This window comes from Bufo gargarizans, chromosome 7 (assembly GCF_014858855.1).
Source record: "Bufo gargarizans isolate SCDJY-AF-19 chromosome 7, ASM1485885v1, whole genome shotgun sequence".
Lineage (NCBI taxonomy): Eukaryota > Metazoa > Chordata > Amphibia > Anura > Bufonidae > Bufo > Bufo gargarizans.
In genome coordinates, this window is record NC_058086.1 from 63,512,321 (window position 1) to 63,527,144 (window position 14,824).

The 14,824-nt window shown below is 43.0% G+C and overlaps 1 protein-coding gene across 1 annotated transcript in view; it reads right to left on the reverse strand.

Moving 5' to 3' along the window:
• Nucleotides 1–14,824, reverse strand: part of CACNA1E (calcium voltage-gated channel subunit alpha1 E) — a 611,438-nt gene that overhangs the window by 20,956 nt on the left and 575,658 nt on the right. Inside the window, 5 exon segments of the mRNA XM_044301096.1 lie at nucleotides 5,734–5,800; nucleotides 5,802–5,842; nucleotides 7,762–7,867; nucleotides 13,700–13,796; nucleotides 14,163–14,290. Of these exon segments, the coding sequence (XP_044157031.1) occupies nucleotides 5,734–5,800; nucleotides 5,802–5,842; nucleotides 7,762–7,867; nucleotides 13,700–13,796; nucleotides 14,163–14,290 (439 nt within the window).

A 14,824-nucleotide genomic window follows, 5' to 3' on the forward strand; every position in this document is an offset into this window, starting at 1 on the left:
ATGGTGGCCAGGACCTTGAGAGTGTGCATAGACTGTTGCTTTTTCCTATAGTGTGTAAGCACGGCCACCACTGTTGGATTACAAGGTGGTCGTAACCATGGAAATGAGCAGTGTGTAATGTGATGGAAAAATGAATCCAGCCAGCAGAAAAAAAAAGCAATAGGGACAATCACAATATGTTAGAAAGTGGATTGTATCAACTTTTTATACATAATAAATATAATTCGCTGAAGTGAGACAACCCGCTTTAACTATGAGTTAAACGATTCTGGTCCAAAATGTATAGGTTAGTCTGAAGGCCCAGTTTAAAATACTTAAAAAAATCTGGAGAACCCTTTGGCTCCTTGCAGACCAGCGTTCCTCCCGCAGCGAGTCCGCATTGCAGCTCCCGGACTGACCTTCCAGCGTTGCCGGGGGTCACATAGCATTATATTGATTTATGATGCTATGTAACCCTTACAACTCTGGAATGCATAATGCTGCCAGTGTTATCCAATACATTCCAGAACTGTAAGGGTTACATAGCATCATAAATCAATATAATGCTATGTAAATCCGTTCAGTGCTGGGAGGTAAGGCCAGTTGCTGCGATGCCGACTCGCTTCGGGAGGAACGCTCGTCTGCAAGGGGCCTTTCACTGATGAGTTTCAGCAAGCCCAGTGTAGAACATCATCTCAATACATGTGACAAGTCATGGTCCACTCTACTTTATTGTTTTCCGACCCTTCTCCAAAAGCATGTCTGGCACTTCCATTGGTTGCCTCGAAACGCAACGTGAAGCAGCAAATAAGAACGATCTTAGCCCCATTGGCGTCCACCATCTGTATGCATACATCCTGTCAATGTACGGTGCAGTTAAGACGTATTTATACACGTTCACCATTTGAATGGTGTATCTCACTCCACAGCACTTTGCCATTAAAGAAATTGGGTGTTTGGTCAGTCAACTTCTACTGAAGATATAGAGAGTTAAAATAGTCATCTATCTGAGAAAAAACTGAGACCTTTGTTCTCAGTATTGATGAGACAATTTCTTCAATTTCGATTCAGAGTCAATTCAGCTGAATCGGGCAGGCAATTAGATTTGTGTCCGAAAAAATTCAACGCTAATCAAAAATGATCCAATTGCCCTGAAAAGGCGTGGTTGACATTAACAACTGTCTTTAACGCCAAGACAGAATTAGTAACCTTAAAGTGACAGCAAGATTTCTGGCAATGGGTCAATGCATGGCTGCTGGTAGCAATATAGCCTTTTTAAAAAAAAAAAAAGAAACTGCACTGTATGATTTCTTTATGTTTAAAAAAATTACTAAAATCTTTTTCTTTTGGTAGATTCCTGTTTTAAAATGGTTTTAAAGTTGAGAAATCAAATCCCAAAGTTATTCACCGAAGTCCAGTGACTTTGATGATAACTAATTTCCCTCACTGAAGCTCATACATTTGAATGATGTACGGAAACTAATCTCTGTACAGCAATAAAACTAAGTTTTAAGCAAATTGACTTTAGATCTTGGATCCGAAAGTCGATTCGCTCAACACTACCTGACACCATTTTGAGAAATTTACCTGAATCTAATTGCTGAAAATTCCAGCTTGACTAAAATTTTGGGAAAATTCAGATCAAACTTGATTAGTTTAGAAATGATTTGCAAATATCTGTTCACAAGGTATTAGAGAGATGATGTAGAGTAAACAAAGTGACATATTAGCTATTGTTATACATGATGTGAGAGGATTTTTTTTTATACATGTGTTTGGTTATATTTATTACATTGAATTTCAAATGGAAAAAATAAAACCATTTTAATATTATACTAATTTATTTTATTTATTTTCTCTTTATATGATTATACACAATATTATTTATACAGAGAAAGACATACAAATTTACAGTGATGTAACTGTCATTGATGCCATACTGTCTTGATATTGATTTTCCTTTTGCTTAATTAAATTCTGTGTTATTTTCCTCTCTTCGAAAATCAATAAAAATATTATCACAAAAAAAAATCATCATTAGAAATTAGGGTTGAGGGAATCCCGAACTGTAAAGTTCGGGTTCGTACCGAACTTTAGGTTTTTTGGACCCCGGACACGAACCCGAACATTTCTGTAAAAGTTCGGGTTCGGTGTTCGGCGATTTCTTAGCGCTTTTTGAAAGGCTGCAGAGCAGCCAATCAACAAGCGTTTAACTGTGTGACCTTAGAAGCCATCACAGCCATGCCTACTAATGGCATGGCTGTGATTGGCCAGTGCAGCATGTGACCCAGCCTCTATATAAGCTGGAGTCACGCAGCGCTGCACGTCACTCTGCTGTGCTTAGTGTAGGGATAGGATGCTGCTGCTGTGAGGGAGAGAATAGGACAGAATCTTTAATTAGAACTCCAATTGAACTCAGCGATCGACATATATTTAGTTGTGTGAGTGCAGTGCACAATCTTTTTACCCTGCCCTGAGCCCAGTGACAGAGAAAAATAACTTTTATCCGTCTGTTAGTTAGGTGGGTGGCGGTTGCCATTTTATGCAATCTCAGTGCACCAGCACTGCATCTGTGCTTTTGTAACATTCAAATCCAAGCTTGAAATACTGCAATAATAATCTGCTTTTAAAAAAACACCCTTTTTTGGCAATATCCTACATCTGGTGCCTTTGCACCATTAGTCAGTGTGCAGTTTAAGCTAGAAATACAGCTATAATTTTCTGGGTTTTTCAAAAACACCCTTTTTGGACAAAATACACAATTTTACAGCCCTTGCTGCATCTGTACATGTGAAATTCAAGCGTTATATACAGCTGTCAGGATCTGCCAGCAACACCACCATCTGGGTCACCAAGCATCTCCACAATGTCCCACAGAAGCGTTCAGCTCTCCATCTCCCAAACACTGGAGCGGAAGAGGACGTACCCCCCTACCCACCCGCGATCCCTGGACCTGAATACCAGCATTTCAAAATTACTGGCCTTTGAAATGCTGTCATTCCATCTGGCGGTGGCTGTCCCACAGTACGTCGTGCCCAGCCACCACTATTTTTCCAGGCGTGCCATCCCTTCCCTGCACAACCAAGTGGGGGACAAAATCAGGTGTGCACTGCGCAAAGCCATCTGTGGCAAGGTGCACCTCACTATGGATACATGGACCAGTAAGCACGGTCAGGGACATTATATCTCCATAACAGCACACTGGGTAAATGCAGGGGCGGCTGGGCCTGAGGCGGATAGCAGTTTGCCAGATGTCCTTCGACCACCGAGGATTGCTGGGAGCTTCAGTTTGCCTCCTGTTGCTTCCTCCTCCTACTCCGCTTCCTCATCCTCTACCTCATCCTCATCCGGTCAGCGTAACACCTTTACCACCAACTTCAGCACAGTCAGGGGTAAACGACAGCAGGCAGACTTATCTGTTTGGGGGACAAACCCCACACCGCGCAGAAGCTGTGGACGGGCTTTGAACAACAGACCGATGAGTGGTAGGTGCCAGTGAGCCTCAAGCCCGGCCTGGTGGTGTGCGATAATGGGCGAAATCTCGTAGCAGCTCTAGGACTAGCCAGTTTCCCTTGCCTGGCGAATTTGCTGAATTTGGTGATGCAGAGATTCCTTAAAAATTACCCCGATATGTCAGAGCTGCTGCATAAAGTGCGGGCCATCTGTGCGCGCTTTCAGTGTTCTCACCCTGCTGCTGTTCGCCTGTCTTCGCTGCAGCGTAACTTTGGCCTTCCCGCTCACCGCCTCATATGCGACGTGCCCACAAGGTGGAACTCCACCTTGCACATGCTGGCCAGACTGTGCGAGCAGCAGCAGGCGATAGTGGAGTTTCAGCTGCAGCACGCACGGGTGAGTCGCTCTGCGGACCAGCACCACTTCACCACCAATGACTGGGCCTCCATGCGTTCCTTGTTGCGCTGTTTCGAGTATTCTACCAACATGGCCAGTGTCGATAACTCAGTTCTCAGCGTTACTATCCCACTTCTATGCCGCTGCTGGCGATGATTGAGGAGGATGTGGCACAAGAGGAGGAGGAGGATGAGGGATCATTTCATAGGGTTTCTGGCCAGTCATTCACAAGTGGCTCCGAGGGTGGGTTCCTGCACCCACAAATGGCAGGTACACAATTGTTCAGCCAGGGCACAGTTCTGGAGGATGACGAGTTGGAGAATGAGTAGGAGGAGATGGAGGAGGAGGAACCATGTTCACAGCAGGGTGGCACCCAGACCAGCTCATGGCCATCACTGGTGCATGGCTGGGGGGATACAGAGGACACAGACTATACACCTCCCACAGAGGACAGCTTTTCGTTGCCTCTGGGCAGCCTGGCACACATGAGCGATTACATGCTGCAGTGTCTCCGCAATGACCACCGAGTTGCCCACATTCTAACTTGTGCTGATTACTGGGTGGCCACGCTGATGGATCCCTGTTACAAGGACAGTGTATCGTCCTTAATTCCCTCACTGGAGCGCGTGATCGTAAGATGCGCGAGTACAAGCGCACGCTGGTAGACTGCGCTGCTGGTGGCATTCCCACCTGACAGCAGGGGCACGGTGGAAGCACAAGGCGAAGGCAGAGGAAGAGGACGCCAACACAGCTGGGGCACCGCCAGCACCTCAGAAGGCAGGGTTAGCATGGCCGAAATGTGGAAAAGCTTTGTCAGCACGCCACAACAACCAGCACCACCAGCTGATATGGAACGTCTTAGCAGGAGAGCAGCATTTCACCAACATGGTAGAGCAGTATGTGTGCACACGCCTACACGTACTGAATGACGGGTCTGCCCCCTTCAACTTCTGGGTCTCATGGCCCGAGCTTGCCCTTTACGCCTTGGAGGTGCTGGCCTGCCCTGCAGCCAGTGTATTGTCTGAATGTGTGTTTAGCACGACTGGAGGGGGATATCACAGGTTATATTTCCCAATGTTTTGGGGTGTACCCTAATTAAAAAAAATATAAATACATTTAAACCCAAAAAGCAGTGTAGGCTACCTCCTCCACCGCTGCTTCCACCTACACCGCCACATCCACCACCTCCTCAACCTCCTACTCCATATAGACCTCGTCCTCCTAGATCAAGATTATTATTTTTTATTTTTAGGTATTTTATGTTATTTAAAGTCATTTCCCTATCCACATTTGTTTGCAGAGTACTTGCCATGCTCTTAACCACATTTTGATGCCATTTGCAGCCCTCTAGCCCTTTCCATTACATTTTTACAGCCATTTTAGTGCTCAAAAGTTCGGGTCCTCATTGACTTCAATGGGATTCGGGGTCAAGTTCGGGTCCCAAACTCAAACTTTTTTGTAAAGTTTGGACGAACCCGTCAAACCCGAACATCCAGGTGTCCGCTCAACTGTATTAGAAATGCATTGTTTTGAAACCAAAGGCTTTGGTCTCAAAAACTTTAATAAAGTAACCTGACCTAGGACTGCCAAAGCCGCTGTTCCAACAACACCTCCTACTTGCAAGATGGCAAAGGAACAGAGACCTAACTGTGAGATCTTTGTTCCCAAAGCAAAATCTGTAACAGTGCCTATTATGTGCCAGCTCACACATCACACATACACTAGCAGTATTTGAATTCTGTATAGGCACGCTACCTTTACTTTAGTTATGATCTCAAACTCATATCAAGTACCGTAGGTGATCTATCTAGATCATCTAGTAAAATATTTCACATTAGCATGACTTTCACATGCATTATCACATCAATCCTTTTTTATCATCAGAATATTCTTTAAAACCCTCACATCTCGGCATGGGCACAAGTAGGTCCAACATTTTTTGAGACAGATTTGGCCAAATTGCCAGTATTTCAGTTCTGCAGCTCGGAGTCCAGTTGTTGCCTGTCAGCTCCACCTGCAAGAAAAAAAAATGAATGGCAATTTAAATGGGACTTATAACTGGAATAATTGCTAAGCACACGCAGTCTGACATCTACTTTCAAAAACTCTGCAGACTGGAAGCAGCAGGTCCCTAGCAAACTGCTTGTCTCAAATAAAAAACCTCTATGTAAGCCTCTAATAATCTCATATTGATCAGATTTTCCTAAAAATACAATTAGGTAGTGTATCTAACATGAAAAATATGCAACTTTAAAACAGTCTTTATTTAATCTACTGTTTTGTGTCTACAGTTTCTATGCAAACTTGAATGTTTTCTATAGTGACAGGTTACCAACAAATCCTGTGTGTAGTTTAATCCTGTAGTCAGGATCCAGCTTCCAGCTTCAGGTTTAGCTGCTTTTGGAAGTTATCAAGAAGTAGGGGACAGATCAAAACAAGTATGATCAGACTGCAGATGGGTTTGTTTAGAAGTTTCTTTCAGGGAAAGAAAAGCATCTCACTTCAGCCACTTTTTGGAAGTGGCTCCCCACGAATTAAAGTTCGACTTTTTAATAAGCTTTGGGACAAGAGAAAAAAGACAGGCTAAAGCTAAATAACCTAATCATATTGGTTTGGCTATTTTCCTTTGTCTTAAAGGGTGCCACCTCCAAATATTTTTCGCTCCATAAGACACACACCCAAAAGTGAGGGGAAAATGGCAGTGTGTCTTATAGAGAGAATACTGAGTGCGCGCTTTCATTATGGAAGTGCTCATCTAGTAACCAGTAGGATGTCACCACCAGACATCTGAGAAGCTCTGACAGATGTCTTTCAGAACCTCCTCCTTGAGCTTCCTTTTGTTTTGCTTTCATTTTCTCATCTCGTTATCCTCTCTCAGCTGTCATGTAGTTGCACTGATTGCATCCCTTTAAATCCCTTCCCAGACTGCTTCACTTTGCGGTTTATATTCCTTCCTGGAGTGTGTGCATGCTGATCCTACTTCTGAGTCTTCTACAGATAAGTTTTGTTCATTCATTTGTGTTTTTCTGTTTGCTGGATCCCAGGTGACCCTGACTCCCTCTGTATCAAGTGTAGGGAGCCGGTGGCCGTGTCCCCTCACTATTATAGGGCGTTCAGGTGTTATACAGTCGAGGTACGAGGATATGCGATCATCTACCATTGGGATTTTCGCATAGGCTGAGCAGTCAGGGAGAGAGCCAGGTCTGATACAGGGCTCTCCCTTTTGTTCCTTAGTTTTGGATCCAGTGAGTCGGATATTCATTTTGTGTCTTCTAGTTTCCTGTACACCTTCCGTGACATAGGACCAGGGATCAATGAATACAGTGATCCTGGTGCTGGCTGTACTCACCACTCCCTAGTCTTTACTTTGTGCTGCACTGTCCTGACTGCATACAGCCTCAAGACGTAGTGCTCACACTATGACCTGATGTTGTGTGATGTCAGGTCACAGTGCAGTGAAGGCACCCAGAAAAGACTAGGGATAGGTGAGTGCAGGAAGAGCCACTGAACCTGCAGAGTGGTGGTGCCATCCAGAGCAGGAAAGATAAGTTCATTTATTTTTTTATGTTTAATGGGGTCTGATCTGAGGTCTAATGAGGAATTAGGGTTTGATCTAAGGTCTAATAAGGAATGGGGCTCTGATCTGAGGTTGGATGGGGGTCTTATAAGGAATAGAGTCTGATGGGGATCTGATCTGAGGTCTGATGAGGATTGGGGGTCTGATTTGGGGGTTAGATGAAGATAGGGCTTTTGATCAATAATCTTTTTATAAATAGTTTTTCTTATTTTCTTTCTCTAAATTCTAGATGCCTCTTATGGAGAGAAAAATATGGTACCCTTTGCATAATATTTTCCCACGGAGAATTAAGGAGAGCCAATACCGCTCTAAGTTTCAGTTACACAAAAACCATATTGCCACTTTTTTAAACTTACCTTTGGCTATTTTAATATCCAGTGCCGTCCGGATTAGAGCCATGAGCGTAGATGTGAAGTGTACGGTCATATCCTCTGTTACTGGCATATTCATCAGGACCAATCTCTGTACAAAAACACCAGGCGCCCAAGATGTGGGATATCGACAGGGGGACCCAAAGCAGACAAGCACACATAGGCACATAATCACTACACAATACACAATACAAGGATGAAGACATCACTCTCCAAACTTCCCTCCATATCCCCAGCTCCACCCTACTCCTGTGTAACTAAATAACAAAAGAAGCATGCATATTCTAACCTGATGATAAGTCATACCCAGCTACTTGTAGGAAAAGGGTGTTGGCATTGCTGGACAGCACACAAACAAGGCAAAGGGTTAACTGTCCAGAACCAGCTATTTTAAAGGGTCATTTCCCTGGTGATGTAATTATGGGCTTGCAGACGTCACCTCTGCAAAGTAGCATTTAAGGAGCAACTATGATAACATCGAAAATATGCGTAAAAGGTAGAATATAATAGATAATGATGACCTACCCCATCAGGATAGGTCATCATATAAAACATCGGCAGGGTTCCTGGGTGTCAGACCCCTGCAGATCTGATATTGATGACATTTCCTGAGGATAGGTCATCAATATCTTTTTCTGGATAACTCCTTTAACCTTAGAGATTAACCATACATTTTTTTATATAAAAGTTGTTAGGTTTCCCAAAAGAAGAAGGTTCTCATAAAAATGGAAATGAGGCTTTGGTGGGTCACAGTAGAGTTAAGGTGGGTTGTCCTATCAAAAATATTCTACATTTTTCAAATCAGCTCATGAATCTGAATACTTTTGTAATTGAATGCAATTAAAATGTAGTACAGCCACTGAGCTATTAAAAAATGGTTCTGTATAGTACCACTTTTTGTTTGTTCTTTTCTTTTTTTCTCTGTCCACCTTAGTATCATTGCTGAGGTGGACACACATGCTAGATGGATCTTAAGAGCTCACTGAATACTGTGTTATCACTGAGCTCAATGTACAAGCAGTACGCAATAAGCTACTACACTCCCTCTAGTGGCGGCTGCAAGCATCGTGGGAATTCACTTTAAACTCAGTATTCTTTTATTTGCTACATGTTTGATAAGAGAACTAAACATGGACATTTATGTTGCTCCGCTACACTCTAATTCTCTGGCAGTAAAAGCTTTCTAAGAACCAAAGCTAACAAGTCCCAAAGGTTGTTATTTTTAGTTTTAGTTTTGCAATCAGAAGGGGGTATGTGGACGTTCAGCATAAAATCCAATTTACTCATTTTATGTAGTTTGTCTTCTTGGTGAGATAAGATATTAATGGTGATAAGGAACTCATTAAACCAAGGCCTTATTTACACGTCAGTGATTATCAGATGTGTGCGGTCTGTGTTCTCCACGGACAGCACATGTACACATTCATTTTAATGTGTGTATTCACACATCCATGTTTTAGCATGGTCGGTTGGTCCATGGTTTTAGCACGGAAGCATGCTCTATGTGTTTTATCCATGTTTTACGGACCATTTATAGGAGATGCTCTGAAAGGTCATTTTCAGTTGTGCAGTGTCAGTGGAGCATGGATGAGACACAGAGAACAAAAAACAGACACATGAACCAAACACGGATTGTTCGCGGAAATCATCAGTGATGACTCTCTGACCATCCTATCATGGATTTCATCATGGACACAAATGTGTGAATAAGGCCTAAGTACTGTAGTAATTAAAGCAATCTGAACCCAGGATTATCTGATCACTTTAAAACTTTTTAACGTGTAGGAATAGTGATGTTAACATCTTTTGTAATATACTTTATTAAGTAAATGCATGTAATTTTTTATTTAAAAAAAGATATGCCTTAAAAGTGTCCCCTTAACACTGAGCATTGTTAGGGAGATTCCATCTTCAGTGTTCTACTTCCCAGCTTGCCTCTGCTCTCTCTCGCCAGCCACTGCATTCCTTTGTGTAACTAGTCTAGTTTATTCAGGGGTTTACTAAGGCTACTTACACTAGCGTTTTCCGTCCTAGGGGCTCAAATCCGGAAAAGAACTGATCAGTTTTATCTCCATGCATTCTGAATGGAGAGTCCGTCCCTCAGGATGCATCAGGATGTCTTCAGTTCAGTCTTTTTGACTGATCAGGCTTTTCAGAAAACCGTAGCATGTTGTATTTTTACCTCCGGCCAAAAATCCGGAACACTTTGACTGAACGCCTTTTTCCCATTGACTTGCATTTTAGTGCTAACCATACACTCACTGGGAAGATAGGGAAGAGTGGGGCTGCATCAATCACTACTAACAATAAGTATTCTTTATGCCTGTGTTTTACACTTACTGTTCACTGAAATGCTGTTCTCTATCTTCCCAGGGTCGTCCATGGTTAGTTAGTAAGCACTTGGATGATAAAATCATTGGTGCAGCTAACAGTTAGGGTCCATTCACACGTCCGTTGTTTCTTTCCTGATCTGTTCCGTTTTTTGCGGAACAGATCAGGACCAGTTCTGGACCCATTCATTTTCAATGGGTCCTGAAAAAAATCGGACAACACAATGTGTGCTGTCCGTTTCCGTTGTTCCGTTCCGCATGTCCGATTAAATATAAAACTTGTCCTATTCTTTTCCGCAAAAATCGGATCCTGGTACAATACAAAGTCAATGGTTCCGCAAAAAACGGATGACATTCGTATGTCATTACGTATGTCATCCGTTTTATGCGGAATCCGTTCCTGGAAATTAAATCCTGCCCACAGAAATCACTTATTCACTTTTTTTTTTTAAAGAAATCCAAACAACTTTATTTGCTTTGTGAAATTTATACATGTTTCCGTTTTTTGCGGATCCGCAAAAAACGGATGACATACAGATGACATACGGAAACATTTTCAGGAACAACGGATCCGCAAAAAACGGACCGAAATTCGGGATATAGAAAAATACTGACGTGTGAATGTAGCCTTAGGCCCCTTTCACACGAGCGAGTATTCCGCGCGGGTGCGATGCGTGAGTTGAACGCATTGCACCCGCACTGAATCCTGACCCATTCATTTCTATGGGGCTGTTCACATGAGCGGTGATTTTCATGCATCACTTATGCGTTGCGTGAAAATCGCAGCATGCTCCTCTTTGTGCGTTGCGGTGCGATAATCCACGCAGGCCCCATAGAAGTGAATGGGGTTGCGTGAAAATCGCAAGCATCCGCAAGCAAGTGCGGATGCGGTGCGATTTTAACGCATGGGTTCTAGGTGACAGTCTATTCACTGTATTATTTTCCCTTATAACATGGTTATAAGGGAAAATAATAGCATTCTGACTACAGAATGCAGAGTATAATAGTGCTGGAAGGGTTAAAAAAATAAAAAAGTTAACTCACCTTATCCTCTTGATCGCGTAGTTCCTGGTCTGTTCTTTGCTAGCTGTGGGCTAAAGGACCTGTGGTGATGTCAGATCACATGCTCCATCACCATGGTGATGGACCATGTGATTGGAGCATGTGATCTGACGTCACCACAGGTCATTCAGCCCACAGCTAGCAAAGAACAGACCGGGAACTACGCGATCAAGAGGATAAGGTGAGTTAACTTTTTTATTTTTTTAACCCTTCCAGCACTATTATACTCTGCATTCTGTATTCAGAATGCTATCATTTTCCCTTATAACCATGTTATAAGGAAAATAATACAATCTTCAGAGCATCAATCCCAAGCCCGAACTTCTGTGAAGAAGTTCGGGTTTGGGTACCAAACATACGCGATTTTTCTCACGCGAGTGCAAAACGCATTACAATGTTTTGCACTCGCGCGGAAAAATAGCGCATTTTCCCGCAACGCACCCGCCTCTTATCCGGGCAAAAAACATGACGCCTGTGGGAAAGAGGCCTTAGTGTTACAAAAACCCTTACTGTCAGGGCTGATCACTGCAGCCATGATCCAATCAATTTTGAGTTTTTGGTTAGTGCTGGGAAAATAGGGAGAGGATGGGAGCTGCAGTGATCAGTGCTGACAGCAGATGATATAGTCAGGGAGTATTAGTTATAATCACAGTAAACTCCTCATTGAAATAGGTTAGTTACACACAAGGAGGCAGTGACTTGGGCAGAGAGAGCAGAGGCAGCCTAAGAAGCCTACCTACGCATCTTATAGGAAGCCATACACAGTGTTCAGTTTCTATAAACAGAGTTACAATTTTTATATAGATAAAATACTTTTTATCGAATTTATAAACAACCAGGGGTCCCATATACTTTTAGTGGAATTTTTTTTTATAGGGTTCTCACTGCAAATGAAGGCCAGGGCCTCAGATTTGAGTGAGAAACAAGGACTGCGATAGAATACAAAGCAGGAAATCCAGGGGAACATTCACAACGGGTGACTTCTACCTTATAAGCCACTTTATTGGGACATCTCTTCCCAAGGCCCAATGGTGGTGACATGAGAGTCAGCATGTCATACATCTCTGTATAATGGATACGGCCACTGGTTATGGACAGGAGGAGCCAGAGAAGGAGAAAGGGAGTGAAGTGAGAACGATGGATCAAGCAATGAAAACCGCAGCAAACCCAGAGAGGCAAAAACCGAACCAACAAGAAAAACAAAAAACAAACATAAAACACACAGGAAACAGAAAAGAAAGAGGGAAACAGAAGAGAAGACGGAGGAGTTATTAAATGCCTTCACCCCAGGAGCAGATTCAGGCGGGGTTATACCGCACTTATGCCTTTAATAAGACCTTTTTACCCACACCCAATTCATCCCTTCTGTTTTGTTTTTTTTCGGATTCCTACTTCTCTATTGCAATGAGGTTGCAAGCATGTCGAACACTGGTCTCCAGGCTCAGCCCTCAGAAAACATCATGTGCCACTGCCAGCCATATCCACAATATTTACAGCCAGCTGCTGCCACTGAGCTGAGAATATTGGGGGAGCTGTGTATCCCAGCTGGGTATCATTTAACTTGACCAGAGGGGTTCAGCTGTGATAATAGATCGTAAAGTAAGGAACCCGCAGTTGCTTCCTCCTGGCTGTGTGATGTGGCTCCTGGCATGCACCAGTGCAAAGCACGCTCTAGGATGCATATAAGGAAAGACATGCGTTCTTTCTAAAAGTTCCTTCTGCTCATGCTAATTTGCAGATTTCAGAGTCAATCAGCTGCCCCCCAACACCAGTAACCCTGGACCTCTATGTACTGTGAATATATGAGACTATTAATATTGACAGACCCTACTAATCACCAGTTTATTGTATACATGTTGATTAAGGTTTATAGAATAGTTTTAACTTTACACTGTTGCCTATACTATATCTAGGGTTGACTCTTCTGGTGTCACCACTTGTTTTTATCACATCAAACTTATGATCTCAAAGGGGTTGTCAGAGATTTTCTTATTGATAGCCTATCCTCAGGATAGGTCTTCAATATCTGATTTTCGGGGTTCTTATTTCCAGCACACCCATCAATCAGCTGTTTGAAGAGGTTTGAGGGCCTCCAAAGAGTGCTGTGGTCTCTTCCTAAGTCTGTGACGTCACGATTATTGGTCATCATTGTAGGGCTGTGGCCTCCTCAAACAGCTGATTGGCGAGGGTGCCAGAATTTGGACCCCCCACTGATCTGATAGGATCTATCCTGAGGATAGGTCATCAACATAAAAAAAAAACTAGACAACCTCTTTAAAACCTCCAAAGATCTTTAATAAGATGTTCTTTTGAGTCCCAGGGACTAGCTTGGGTGCAGCTGCTGATTTTGTGGGACTGTTAGGGAGTGAATATCACTATTTAAACCTGGAGGCAGCAGCCCGAGGTCCCTTGCATGGTGCAGTAGTGGAGCGGTGGAGGGGAAGGGACAGTTAGGTGAAGGGAAAGGTGGGAAGGTAGAGGTAAGCTATGCCCTTGCTGAGTGGAAAGGGCTGAGAGTCTGGGCACCAAACCTTGCATGCCAGCCTGTAGGGGCAGTTTTCTCCTAGGCCGAGCGGTGGCGAGATGACTCGGACTAATTTGTACATATCCTTATAGGGTATTCTGCCACTGGAAGAGAAGCACAGGCATATTAATAAGAGCACAGCTCAAAACCATGAAGCTGGAGATGCCTCCATGGTCAGAGGCAACCCCCCCCACAACTTCAGTCACTGCACCATGAGAGCTCCTGGGGCAGCAAAATGTCATGCCCAGATACTGCAACAAGGCTGCAGGTCATTCTGGCACATGGGCAAGGGCATGGGAAAGGAATGGAAACAAATACAAGGTAACCAAAATTCTGAATACAGTTTATAAAATTACGACTAGTATAATAAAGACCTGCATAGCAGACTTTTTGGAATCTATACTATACCATATAAGTGAAACTTTGGAAGATTGATACAAGAGTAATTTTAAGAAAATAAGATAGTTTACCATGCTGCTCTATCATATTCAGCCCAGATTCGAACAAACTCATCCAGATGATGTGGACCCAAAATCGAAGAGTCTCTTGTCAAGTATTCAAAGTTGTCCATTATGACGGCGACAAACAGATTTAACATCTATGGATTACATAGAAACAATACATACAGTGTTAATATTACAATGTCGCAGTACACTACCTCGAAAAAAAAAAAAAAAAAAAAAAAAAAAAAAAAAAAAAAAATACACTACCTGCCATATGTAAAATTCAAAACTAATAATAAAAATCGTGCAACACTAAACTGTCGATCACATGTAATTGCTTAGAAGATTTGGCCAATGAGCATGAGCATTTCACTGGTAAAATACTGGTAAACCAGCACAGCAGACCATCTGTCTATGTGTTTACAGCATGTACTGTATTGCTATATACCTGCAGTGCATACTGTACTTATTTATCCCTGTGCTATAAGTAGTCATGCTATCTACCTGTACTACATGCTCTGTACTGCTCACTACCTGTACTGCATACAGTATAATGCATTGCTCCCTACCTGCAATACATGCACTATACTGCTCCCTACCTTCAGATAGAGATGGCCTTGTGGTTCGCCCGGTGGTCGTTTTGCGGCGAACTTTGAGTGTTTGCGATTCGCAGAACATGCAAACATATG